This window comes from Schistocerca cancellata, chromosome 5 (assembly GCF_023864275.1).
Source record: "Schistocerca cancellata isolate TAMUIC-IGC-003103 chromosome 5, iqSchCanc2.1, whole genome shotgun sequence".
Classification (NCBI taxonomy): domain Eukaryota; kingdom Metazoa; phylum Arthropoda; class Insecta; order Orthoptera; family Acrididae; genus Schistocerca; species Schistocerca cancellata.
The window spans coordinates 476661829-476676163 of NC_064630.1; the positions used below are offsets into that span (position 1 = coordinate 476661829).

Below are 14335 nucleotides of genomic sequence, written 5' to 3' on the forward strand. Positions count from 1 at the left end.
GAGCCGGTCTCACAAGCTCTACAAACAATATTTCTAATGAAATTGCTGAGTTTTCCAGGTTTTTTCGCAACTGCTATGATACAAGTGGTAGTATCCCATACTAACAAATATATTAAAACCTTAAAACAAACTACAAACGTAAAAGAAATTATAAAACTACGAATAGATATGGAATTACGACAATATTCGGCGTTTTATGTTTGATGGGTATAAAGGTCAACATCTAAATGTAAAGAAGTTTAGGAGTCAGACGGTACAGCTATGGATATCCTGAGGGCCACAATGGGCTACAAGAGATTTCTGTTTGTAATGCGTTGTATTCTCTGTCGTACATAAATAAATACTATATTTCTGCCCTTTGTTGCGTATTTGCATATTTGTATCATGATTTCCTTCATTCAGATGCTGGCTGAAACTTTTCAAACAAGTATATAACAATATTATTGCAAAACGTAAATATTAAACTGATCCCTAAATAAATTATAACTTATCATAGAAGGTGGGTACTGAATATCCCACGCGACTACGCATGCAAAAAGAAGAAGATGCGAGCCCACTCGAAGGGTAAGACAGAACGAGTCGACGAGTGTGAAGCGACGGCATCGCCACACTTCTCAGACTCGTCATAGTCGTCGATATACCAGGTGATCAAAAAGTCAGTATAAATTTGAAAACTGAATAAATCACGGAATAATGTAGATAGAGAGGTACAAATTGACACACATGCTTGGAATGACATGGGGTTTTATTAGAACCAAAAAAATACAAAAGTTCAAAAAATGTCAGACAGATGGTGCTTCATCTGATCAGAATAGCAATAATTAGCATAACAAAGTAGGACAAAGATGATGTTCTTTGCAGGAAATGCTCAATATGTCCACCATCATTCCTCAACAATAGCTGTAGTCGAGGAATAATGTTGTGAACAGCACTGTAAAGCATGTCCGAAGTTATGGTGAGGCATTGGCGTCGGATGTTGTCTTTCAGCATCCCTAGAGATGTCGGTCGATCACGATACACTTGCGACTTCAGATAACCCCAAAGCCAATAATCGCACGGACTGAGGTCTGGGGACCTGGGAGGCCAAGCATAACGATCGTCATGCGCAGTCACTGACGTTTTGCTGTCCAGCGCCATCTGTCGGACATTTTGTGAACTTTGTTTTCTTTTTGTTCTAATAAAACACCATGTCATTCCAAGCACGTGTGTCAATTTTTACCTCTCTATCTACATTATTCTGTGATCTATTCAGTTTTCAAATTTATACTGACTTTTTGAACACCCAGTACAGTGGAAATGAAGGAAGCCCGTTATCACTGATATGACAGCGGCACGTTGATTTGTGGGTATGCAACCCGAACATCAGACTCGTCCTCTCTCCGTTCATGATCTCTAGCGGACACACGCTTTTTCGAGGAAGCACTGGCGAGCTCAGAGAAGGTGCGGACCAATCAGGCAGCGCCCGACTGGAGACTGGAGTGCCAGAGGCCCCGTGGCCACGGCGGCGGCGCTCCGCCGACCAGCTCCAGAGGACGCGGCGGCGCCAGGTCGGGGAGCTCTGACGTAGCGCGTCGGCGTCGCGTGGCTGGCGCAAGGCGGCGGCGTGCGAAGTGGGGGCGGTGTAAACCAGAGCGACGGCCCAGGGGTGGGGGCGGCGGCTGTGGTGGCGGCAGCGGCAGCGGCAGGGAGGGGAGGGGAGGGGGGCACGTGACGTAGCCGCCGCCGCTGGAGAGAGAGTACGGCGCGCACACGCGTCGCCGGTTCATTCGCGGGCCAGCAGTCATCAAGAGCAGAGGACACCCAGAAGCTAAAGGACACCATGCCGGGACACCAAGTGCCACAGCGCGTCGCGGCTAACTCCACCAAGGCTCCAGAGGTGAGTGGTTCCCAGCACTTCTTCATTAAACTACTACATCTTCACGACTTTTGCCTATTTTTCTTTCCTTCAAAATAGCACCCGCTTATTCTGGACGCGCGCCTTTTTTTTATGAAGCACAGCAGTAGCGCAAATAAAACGCACATTTGGTACCCTAAATAAGTAGACAGCATGCAGTTGTAACAGCGAACCCGATGACATTTTCGTAGTGCTGTGCTTCGCAGCTCCTCGACCTCATTCGGTATCTGGTGTCGTTCGTAGGGCGCTGCCTTGGCTTTTGGCAACCGTTGTCAGCCTCTAGGTACGGCCGTCTGGCACCGCAAGGTAGTTTGTGGGTCGATGCGATGCGGTCACTGACCACGGCAGACTCTCCCTGAGCGGGAAAAGAGAAGCGTTCACTCCACGTTCAGTCCAACATTTTCTACACTTTTGGATTACAGTGTGAATTTGCCGAGAATGTGCTGAGTTTGGTGTGGTTATGTGCCCGCAGGGATCACTCTATAAAAATAGTGGAAACGTCCACGTGAAGTCTCGTAAAAAGACGTCGAACTGGTGCTAAGATTTGCAAGTAGCTTTCAAGGAAGACAAACGTTAATTTTCCTGTGTTTCGGGAAATATAAATATCTGGTAGCCTTTCATTGTACCGACTGAACTACACCTCGAAAAACGAGACGGAACTGCCTAAGGTGGGACATCGAGCTTATACAAAGAAGAGAGCCGCGATTTGTCACATGCTTTTTTATTGCGCGGGGGAGTGTGATGGAAATGCTAAGAGCTCTCGACTGATAAACATACGCTGAAAGACATCAACATTTAGCAAAAGTCTATTTCGAAAATTCGTAGGAACCGGGATGTTCTGCAGATGTTTGCAAATCGCTCCCGGATTGAATTCAACGGTAAAATTAGACGAATAACACTCCACACTGAGGCATATAATCAGTGCGGCGTAGTCACTATTTCAATGAAGCATGAAGAAATATTGGTATGGGCTCCAACAAATACAGCTGCACGCTTAAACGCTGCTTTTCGGAGTTTAGATGTATAATGTGTCGGACAATCAACTGAGACAATTTTAAAAGCAAATGAAGTTAATAATAATGTCATTGTACACCTCACCCAAGCTTTTTCCGTTAATTTATATATTTGTGTTTGCATGTTTGTCTCTGAAACTTTATTCTGTGTTGGCGCACATTTAGTCATGCCTCGAGTTGTCATGGTAATGTGCAGATGATAGGCTTATAATGCTTGAAAAAGTTCATTAATTGTGCACCTCCTAAGAAATCCGAAAAGGGGTACTACGCCACACTTGAAGATGTAGCGGCGCGGAGTTTTCTACGTAACAGAGGGGTAAAAAAAATGGCGCTTACTTCAGCCTTCGCGTCGTAGCTCTTAACCTGGTCTCGTGACACTGCGAATGTGGCGTTCTATCTTAATAACCCATAACTTTCTGTGGAATGGTCTGGCGTCTTGACGTGCCGTGGTGATTACAGCCGGTCAGCTATGCTATCTCAGTGAGACTACAACGACGGAGCGCCACTTATCTGTTAGCAAATTTTGAGTTTCATTGGTCGCCTAATTGAATTTTCTCAACTGTGTGTGTTATGTACCGTTCCTTCACGCACCTGCAAAGCAACCTGGAACGGTTTGTCATCGCTTGCGCCAGCAATAAATTGCGTTTTTTTTAAAAATATATTATTACAACTAAAGACAGACAGGTTTCCACTCTTCTGCCTGCCTTCTCACGAATCGTCCCGTGAATGCTGCTTGAATGGTTGTGGATTCCGATGTCCTGTGTCTTGTTACGTAAACGGCGCCGTAGCCAAATGAGGGCCACGGACTTTGCGAAATCGTCGCTCGACTCACAGACTGTTTCCGCATTCATTCCCCCCTCGCTCCATTATTTCGCAAGGTTTTTCAACCATTCACGTGCCATATCTGTCGGAGAATAATTGCTTGTTCGTGACTATTAACAGGGAAATTACTGAAAATGAGAGACCACACTGAGCCTACATTAACGTTGATGGATATAATGTGTGACGTGTTTTATTTTCATTTTTCGGAGGTTTTCATTCTAAACGTTACATGAATGATAGTAAACATCAGTCAGACACCTTAAAAAGCCCGAGTATGGGTAACTATAAGAGATGTAATGCTGAAAGTTTAGACAATCACTACGTCTTTGAAGCTTGTTGGTTCATGTGTCCTGTTGATTTTTTTTTAAAAACTTAAGCATTCAAAAGTAATAGAAGTTGTAGTCAGTCAAGTACAGAAAAGTCTGTCAATCACAATCCTTATCACTCAAAGACTCAGTACTTGGCGTCTGAGACGTAGTATCATTAAGGTAGTGATGTCTGACAAGGTAGAGAGATGAGATTAAAATCATACCGTGATTTATTCCATATTTCACCCAATTGACTAATAAGTCGATTATTTTTACCGATTACGTAAGTTGACGCTTCGCTTGTGGAGCAGCAGATGAACGAAAGAGAGCTGCTAAATCTGCGATACACCATTTCCCAACGTGGGCGTTACGTAAGAGCGACTAAATGATCATATGTCACAGTTCGGACAATAATTCTTACCATCCGGCGGTCACGTGCACTTGCAGCCAGCCGTTTCCCTTGCTTCAGTTTCAATGTCTCATGATGTGGAGAGCAGGTAGCTGTAACTCACGACCTAACGTACATTCTGACATCGACGACTAACTTTTCTATTGGAATCTTGCATGTTGGCTAGCCTACATGCGCGGAGTTATTTTTCACCCGAGGGAGACTTTCCGCGTAATAACTCTACATTTCGTGGTGCAACATAGGTCATTGCGTGTGCATATGGATATATGCAACTCCCCAGCGGGTTCACTCGGATTAATCTGAGGGCGCGGGTGGACGGCTCTGTTTACTGTGTGTGTGTGTGTGTGTGTGTGTGTGTGTGTGCAGCGCATCGCGCCGATAAGCAACTTTTACGATCGATCCACAGCCACCCATTGACTGGCGTACCTACTCGACCCATTCAAGCAGATGCGACTTCCGAGCAGAGTTGGTATCGTTCGTTCGTTCTCCTCGACCAACAAATTAGACACGTGTTCCAGAAAGGACTCTAATGTGTTATCTAACTACTCCAAAGTTCTAATACACTGGTGCACAAAACGTAACGACAAAAGTAGCCTCCGCGTGATGTGTCACTGCCAAGTAACATAGTTCGATGAGACTTGGTCCGTACGTAGAACAAACTGGTATAGTGCAGCACAAAAGCTAACTGAAAGAAAAACGCACTGACAGGACTGAAATGGCACATTCATTCAAAGAAAATAATTCCAGTGAAGTCTTCGCAATTCATGGTGGACCCCCGGACATTACAAAAAGCGGGTCGTGGTTCTTAATAGTGCGTGTGGTCACCACAGAGTACAGTGTATGTTCTGCAACGTGACCCCATGCCACCCACAAGATTGATAACGGGTTCTTGTGTAGGGCTTCCCATTCGTCCATCAGTGCAGTTGACAACTGCTGGGTGGTCGTTGATGCATGTGGAAGTCATACAGCACATCTCCCCAACGCATCCCACACACGCTCGAAGTGATTTAAGTCGGTGTGACGGACAGACCATTCCATCCGCCCAGTATCCTCTCGTTTCTCGAACTCCCGCAGCTGTGCTGTTTGATGCGGTCACGCATAAATTCAAGCAGAATGCCCCCCTGAAAAGGCAAATGTGGGGAAGGAGTACTGTGAAACAATTATGTTGACAGCGTAGTGTACCGTGTTCGAAAATTTGAAGGTCAGTGCACCCATACAACATTATGCCTCTCTTCAGCGTGACACCTGGACTATGAAATCGATCATATTCGACGATGCTCGACTTACCCTCATTGGGCGAGAACTAGGAACAAGTAATGCACCCAGGAACATTGCTGAACGTGATCGTTTTGGCGAGCCCTGTGTTATGGTATGGGGATGTATAATGATGTATGGGAATACTGACTTTAAAATCCGTAAACACGGTACACTCGCCATCGATGTTATTGTGACACTGTACTCCCTTACCAAGTGCATCTTTTCAGGGGTGCAATCTGCCCAGACTTCCTTTTTATGGATGACAATGCGCGACCGCGTCAAACAGCTCTTAGAACGAGAGGCTTTTCGGCGAATGGATTGACCTGCCTGTTCTTCCAACTTAAATGCCATCGAGCACACGTTGGACGCGTTGTGGAAATGTATTGCAGCGCGCCCATGCACCATTGACCGTTTAGCAGTTGCCGACTGGGCTGTTGGAGGGATGAGACGCGCTACCCCAAGAACTCGCTACCAATCTTGTGGCCAGTATGGGAGCGCATGGTGATCACACACCCTCTTAAAAATCGTGTCACAGCTTTTGTAATGTCCAGGCGACCATCAAAAATGGCAGTGACTCCACAGTAATTATTATCTTTGACTAAAGGGGTCTCTGTTCGTCTCATTGCGTACTTATTTCAGTTACCTTCTGCAGTATACTGTAGCAGTTCTTACTTATTGTATTGTATGTTAACCAGGGGCCTAGAAACGACGGAGAGGCTCCGTCCCCGCCGCAGCTGCAGTGGTCCACAACCCCTCAACGACTACCTCAGTCCACTTCACCCCTCTGCGGCCCCACACCGAACCACTCTTTCAGGGTTATTGTGAGATTTTGCGGTTCGGCTCCCGGTGGACCCCCCACCCCCCTCCCCGCCTCAGGGAACGTCTCACACCAGACGAATGTGTGGCCGAGCGGTTCTAGGCGCTACAGTCCGGAACCGCGCGACCGCTACGGTTGCAGGTTCGAATCCTGCATTCGGGAGGACGACGGTTCAATCCCGTCTCCGGCCATCCTGATTTAGGTTTTCCGTGATTTCCCTAAATCGTTTCAGGCAAATGCCGGGATGGTTCCTTTGACAGGGCACGGCCGATTTCCTTCCCAATCCTTCCCTAACCCGAGCGTGCGCTCCGTCTCTAATGACCTCGTTGTCGACGGGACGTTAAACACTAACCACCACCACCACCATCGAATCCTGCCTCGGACATGGATGTGTGTGATGTCCTTAGGTTAGTTAGATTTAAGTAGTTCTAAGTTCTAGGGGACTGATGACCTCAGTAGTTAAGTCCCATAGTGCTCAGAGCCATTTGAACCATTTGAGTGTAACCGCTATGTTTGCGTGGTAGGGTAATGGTGGTGTACGCGTACGTGGGGAACTTGTTTGCGCAAAAATCGCCGACATTGTGTAGCTGTGGTGGAATAAGGGGAACGAGCCCGCCTTCGCCGAGGCAGATGGAAAACCGCCTAAAAACCATCCGCAGACTGGCCGGCTCACCGGACCTCGGCACAAGTCCGCCGGGTGGATTCGTGCCGGGGAGCAGGCGCTCCTTCCCAGTCTGGAAAGCCGTGCATTAGACCGCACGGCTAACCGGGCGGGCAGTTCTTACTGTACATTGTCCAAGTTTCATCGAGCTATGTTTCTTAGCATTGACACATCGTGCGCGCTGCGTATACGTAATATAAAAGGTAATACGAGGGCTTAATCCGTCAACTTCTAATTTCCCATCTCGTGATGAAAGGAAGATACTTCTTTGTTATTGATCAGAGTCGTATCGAGTGTGAAGACATTTGAATAGCGTCTTTGTAGAGGAAAACATAATCTGGAAACCACGTGTAGAGAATTGCGAGGCTATCATTTCGTGGGTATCATTGAACAGAGAAGGCAAACGAAACGATGCAGACATATTTGAATTTTGTGGGGTAATCTACTTCGTCATATTATTTACTGCTTCATGTTCCGGTTGCCTCTAAGAAGTTATTCTGAGCATTTTTGAGCACATAAAAGGTCTTATGTTTCTGATTAAAATAACATATATAAATTTTTAAAAAAAGACTGTTTTATAGTCCTGAATACATTAGGACCCGTGCTTCTAGTTCCTTATATATATTCTTAATACTAGATAGAGCGTCTTCATTCTACACGGCACGTCTGCCTGCTTCTGTTGCTCGTGTCTGAACAGTATTGCCGGCCGCTGTAGCCGAGCGCTTCTAGGCGCTTCAGTCCGGAACCGCGCTGCTGCTACGGTCGCAGGTTCGAATCCTGCCTTGCGTCTGCCTGCTTCTATTGCTCGTGTCTGAACAGTATCGCCGGCCGATGTGGTCGAGCGCTTCTAGGCGCTTCAGTCCGGAACCGCGCTGCTGGTACGGTCGCAGGTTCGAATCCTGCCTTGGGCATGGATGTGGTGATGTCCTTAGGATGGTTAGGTTTAAGTAGTTCTAAGTCTAGGGAACTGATGACCTCAGATGTTAAGTCCCATAGTATTTGGAGCCATTTTTTTTAACAGTATCCACAGTACTGGGACCAGTTTATGTCTAATCTCATGGATCACCGTATATCCGCTGTTTGTAGAGCATAGCGTCGCGTATTATTCATGGCAGAATTTGCTACATAAGGCTCAAGTCGAGGAACGCCGCTTATTTACTTTTCCAATATAACACTGTACACTGGTGTGTATACATTGTTCCTTAGATGCAGAAAGATATTTGGCCACCGTGGCATTCATCGACATGAATGAGCGACATATATCCTAGAAACCCAGTCAAGTTCCATTGGCCGGCCTATCCTGCGCACATCTCACTAGAAAAACAAACTCGCGCAAAATTTCGTTGATGATTGATATTGTCGTACAGGGCACTACGTTGTTACATGATATGCACGCAAATTCACGCCAAAATCGCGTTGTGCTGTGTACAATCGACCGCATTCCATTTGCCTTCGCTTTTGCCGCTGTTATCCTAATATGGGAATAAACTTGTTAATACAATGAGAGTAAACTTGTTAATACTTTGTAAATGTCAGCAACGTTAAAGACACGCGGCATCTTAAAAGTCATGTCATCGGAATTCTATTTAGTTTCCTTGTTGCGTCCCCTGTCCAGTAAATGATTCAGCACGATAAAGTGTAATGATAAGTAATTACAATAAGCACCGAGGTTGGCTGTTGTTGTCACTTTTTTTATTTTTTTTTTCAATAGAACTACATTTCTTCGCAGAGTACGCGTCTAGTAAGTTGCCTCTTTCGCTCGTTTCTGCTGTAATCATCGAGAAACTATTCGAGGCGTAAAAGTCTGAATAAAAAAACAATATTGCCTCAAGGGTGGAGTCAGGGCCGTCGTGTAATGTGGCACGCTCTCGGGTGTCTGTTGCATCACACTCGCGGCTTCAAGTTGCGGAACCTGACACCCTCTACAGCTTGTCTGCATGTGCTATCGCGTGACACGACTAACGGAGTCTCCTTCTTTACTCCGACACCGCTGACTTCTTACTACTCATTGACGAGGTGCCTATCATCAGACGTTGCAAAGTCGGACCAATTATGGACACGGGCTGTTTGTGAAAATCATGTCCATCAGGTCGATTTTCTCGTCTCATGCTTATTCCGCAGGATTTTTTAATCTTCTGAGCATTGACAAAAAGTTAAATCGTTTGACTTACACGAAGGTGGTTTGGTAAGTCTGGTAAAAAAGCAGTAAAAATGTTTGTTTCGTATACAACTCACCTTACTTCTCAACATAGTCTCCTTTCAGGGATTTACACTTGGTTCAGCGATCCTCCAAATTTTTCATCCCACCTGATAAATAGGTTCTGTCAAACTCTGCAAAGTACTCGTTGACTGCAAGTATCACTTGCTAATTTGATGACACTTTCTCCCCAACAAGCCAAAGTTTTGTGTTAGGGAACAGGAAGAAGTCATTTGGGGCTAAGATTCTGCTGAATATGGTGGATGAGGAAGCGATTGATGCACGTTAGCTGGTGCTTGAGATGGTACATTATCCTGGTGAAAGAGCACTATCTTGCGTGTGAACCTTGATCTTTTTCCAGCCAACGGATGTTTCAACCGATCCAAAACTGAAGCATAATGGGGTCCAGTTACGGTTCTGCTCTTCTCCAAGTAATCTGTGAGGATCATTCCTTGGGGAAAAAATGGTGCCCATCGCGGAACCAGTTTAAAGCCATATTGACTGTTTGTGGACCGTAACTTCCATAAATATGGAAATGTTTTACAAATACCGCTACCAGTCACAAACTTTATTGACTGCTTAAATAATTTAATTAGCAATATGTACTCAGGTAAGACCTCATCATCAGGTTAATAAAACGTTTAACGCAAGTTCACATAGACATTAAAGTTTGTAAGGTTTTGGTATGTGCCTGTCGCTATCTTTTTTCTTATGGCGTTGCAGTCTTCTAGAAGTTTGTGAACAATGGCCGCAGGTTTAAAAGAGCATTACAAATAGAGGTACCTGGACACAATATAGGAAGTCTACCACGTCACAAGAACAAGGATGAGCACAGGACATACTGAGACTATGCAGAAAGGGACTTACATATCTATAGCAAGTAAAAAAAATAAAAAAAATACAGCAGGAAAAGGAGATGACACACAGATTCATAGGAAGAATCTTAAGGAAATGTAGCTCACCCATGAAACAAGTGGCTTACAAGGCGTTTGTTCGACTGACTCTTGAGTATTATTCATCAATCTGGGACCCTTGATATGTAGTACTAATAGAGGAGATACAGGAGATCCAACGAAGAGCGACACGTTTCGTCACGGGATCGTCCTTAATCGGCGCAGAGAGCTCTACAGAGACGCTCAACAAATTCCAGTGGCAGACGCTACAAGAGAGGTGTTGTGCATCACGGAGAAGTTTACTAACCAAATTTCGACAGAGTACTTTCCGGGAAGAGTCGGACAGCTTATTACTTCCTTCCACGTGCATCTCGCGAATAACCAGGGCGAGGAAATTCGAGAAATTAAGAGCTAATACACAGGCGTACCAGCAATCGTCCTTCCCACGCGCCAATCGCAAGTGGAACCCTGAAAGGGGGGGGGGGGGGAGTTCAGTTAATGGTACCAGAAGTACCCTCCTCCATACACCGTCAGCTGGCTTGCGGAGAACTGATGTAGATGTGCACTTGTGTTAAGGTGTTTTTTTTAATTTTTTTTTTTTATTACTGCCACTGTAGTCTGATCATGTCTAATCTCGAGCTGGTCGCGGTGGCCATGCGGTTATAGGCACTGTAGTACGGAACCGCGCGACTGCTACGGTCGCAGGTTCGAATCCTGCCTCGGGCATGGATGTGTGTGATGTCCTTAGGTTAGTTAGGTTTAAGTAGTTCTAAGTTCTAGGGGACTGATGACCTCAGATGTTAAGTCCCATAGTGCTGAGAGCCATTTTTTCTAGTCTCGAAGCATGTTGCTAATTAAATAAATCGGTCAACAAACGTTGTGACTGATAGCGGTATCAGTACAAACGTTTCATATTTACACAATATTATTGCACTTTTTTTTATGAGCCGTCAAAGAAGACCATCAAAATATCATTGTAGAGTAATATCGACCGTCCAGGGGCCGCATAAGACAGTGTAGACAGCCGCATTGCGGCGGAGTTGATAGAAGCCGTGCCCATTCAGGAATTCCTTGCCGGTAAATGGACTATCGGTCACCCCCCCCCCCCCCCCTCCCTCCCGGCCCCCCGCTACCCAACCACACACGCCAGTGGCGCTGGCGCCATTTATGAGCGGAAGGACAGGTCGCGTCTTGTCTGCGGCCGCCCGACCCGGCCCGCGTTCTTCCGGCTGACTGCTATTGTGCGGTCGGCCGCCCTTTTTCCGCGCCGCCACTACCTGCACCTGCATTCTGCAGTGAAAGCGGCCAGGCTGGGCTGGGCCGGCCATTGTCCGCCAGCGAGCCGCGCCCTGTCTGCTGGCGCTGCTGTTCGTGGCGCCAAAATGCACACGTCGCAGGTGCCGCGCCAATACATTGCATCTACACCGTCGGTCACTGAAAGAATCTAAATATGTACTCAACAAGAGGCCGCACGGTGTCTGGTGATGGGTACTAATGTACTGTTGTCACCTTAACCCCTTTGTAATCTCTTCGGGGATGCTGTTAACATACGTATCTCCGTGATACTGTGCTTTAAATGTAAAGAAATGTTCAGATTTTCAGCCGAATTCCTGCTACTAATCACTTCATGATGGCTAGTTTCTAACTCTACTGTTTCAGACTTGCGCTCATCATCAGGTACATTTACTTTGAACAATCATGATCTTAAAATAATACAACACTTACTGCTAAAAAGAAAGACCTATGTTCGCCTGATAGCCAAATACTTTGTACTGCCGTCAAATTATAGAATTTGCAGTAAGAGAACAAATATAAATACGTTCACTTTCGTTGTTAAGACAGTTTGCGAGATATTTGTTTCAGTTGCGTATAAAACGTGTCAAGCTTTCTTTTTTGCGTGGTACCATAGGCACTGAAATATTTATATTTTATGATTAAAAGTCCGCGGACTGACTGTTTTTCGCTTTATACACTGTGTCCAATTCTGTCAGAGACAGCAAAGGACCTGGAAGAGCAGCTGAATGGAATGGATAGTGTCTTGAAAGGAGGATATAAGATGAACATCAACAAAAGCAAAACGAGGATAATGGAATGTAGTCGAATTAAGTCGGGCGATGCTGAGGAGGGAATTAGATTAGGAAATGAGACACTTACAGTAATCAAGGTGTTTTGCTATTTGGGGAGCAAAATAACTGATGATGGTCGAAGTAGAGAGGATATAAAATGTAGAAACATGGACGATAAATAGTTTGGACGAGAAGAGAATAGAAACTTTCGAAATGTGGTGCTACAGAAGACTGATGAAGATTAGATGAGTAGACCACATAACTACTGAGGAGATATTGACTAGAATTGGGGAGAAGAGAAATTTGTGGCACAACTTGACTAGAAGAAGGGATCCGTTGGTAGGACATGTTCTGAGGCATCAAGGGATCATCAATTTAGTATTGGAGGGCAGCGTGGAGGGTAAAAATCGTAGAGGGGGACCAAGAGACGAATACACTAAGCAGATTCAGAAGGATGTAGGTTGCAGTAGGTACTGGGAAATGAAGAAGCTTGCACAGGATAGAGTAGCATGGAGAGCTGCATCAAATCAGTCTATGGACTGAGGACCACACCAACAACAACACTGTGTCCCAGAAGGAGTAGTCAGTATGCAGGAATATGACAGGAACTATCATTCGAAACAAAAAGACTAATAAACATTGGTTCTAAAATACACATCTTAACAGCTGTCAGCACTTCTTCATCTTTGATAGTGTGAAACAAGTCCCTTGTACAGCAAGCTCTTTGCTTTCCACATTTTGAAAGGTGGTGGTACGCACCAAACAAGAAAAAATTCCAGTAAACATGGTCCCTTAAAGTGCATACCTTAAAAGTTATGAGCATTTTTTTCAGCTTCACTACTGTTTAATAAATCTCTTCTACTGGACAAGTGCTCGTAGCTCCTAAGGTTTTAAGCTCATGTTTACTTGATAGTTTTCCTTGTTTTGGTCCATAGTACATCCTCCCAAAATATGGAAAGCAAAAACCTTGTAGTAGAAGAGATTTGGTTCATAGAATCAAAGATAAAGACGTGATCAAGCTCTTAATATATCCATTGTAGGGTCATGCTTACCGACTTATTTGCTTCGAATGATCATTCCTGTCATATCAATGACCGTTTCTCATGGGACACACTGCATTGCTGTTACGTATTCCAGAGCAAGAACCTTCACTCCGGAAATAGAACTGAAATACAGTCACAAAATATGTGTCCGTAACTGCCTCTGTGCGCCATTTGAAAACATTATGGATTCATTAAAATTTGTGTCTCCTGGTCGGGTGTTTAAGATAAAAGTATGAGTTAGTAGTTACGCTGGAGTTACCACTTCGAAATACGTACCGGAAGCAAAAACTGAAAACGGTCAACGGACATTTATTCATAAACAATGTGTGTCAGTCAGTTAGTTCCCATCTCGCCATGGCAAGTTGTACCTCTCCATAATTTAATTTTAGCCCTGAAAGTCTCAAGGAACACTATTCTCGAGCGTCCTTTTTATTGCCTAAAATCCCACGTTCCTGAATTTGTGAGTAAAGTATCGCTTCTAAAGAAATTTTCTATAATTTTTAGCTTCTTTGTTCCCGTTTACCTAATCAAACGTGGTGCTCCTCTAGTTCCAATAGTGTTTCTAGATTCGTTTTTCTTTCCGTTCAGATCGTTGTGGGCATATCCATATTTCAACTGCCTTCACTCGGGTCTTCTCTTGTTTCTACATCGTCCAGCTTTCACATCCACAGAGATGTGTCTCCACATGAACAATTTTGAGAAGAATTTCCCCATTCCTACATAGATGTGTCTACTTATAGGAATAATTTTCACACAAAAAGTCTTTGGTTTTGCTAGATCAATCATTATCTCCACTGCTATCGAACATCTTCTCGTAATTATTCTGCCGAGATGGCAGAACTGCTAAACCTGAGACTGATTTTAGTGACACAAGACCTCATTTCCGTGTAGGTCTTTTTAACTATTTCCTTATTCCCATTAATGCCGATTTTCTTCTTATTTATTTTTAGATTCC

The 14335-nt window shown here is 44.9% G+C and overlaps 1 protein-coding gene across 1 annotated transcript in view; it reads left to right on the forward strand.

Annotated features, from left to right (window-relative positions):
* The first annotated feature begins 1745 nt into the window (after positions 1-1745).
* Positions 1746-14335, forward strand: part of LOC126187491 (proton-coupled amino acid transporter-like protein pathetic) — a 113235-nt gene continuing 100645 nt past the window's right edge. The window contains exon 1 of the mRNA XM_049928603.1: positions 1746-1876. Within this exon, the coding sequence (XP_049784560.1) occupies positions 1820-1876 (57 nt within the window). The 5' untranslated portion in view covers positions 1746-1819. The remainder of the gene's footprint in view (positions 1877-14335) is intronic.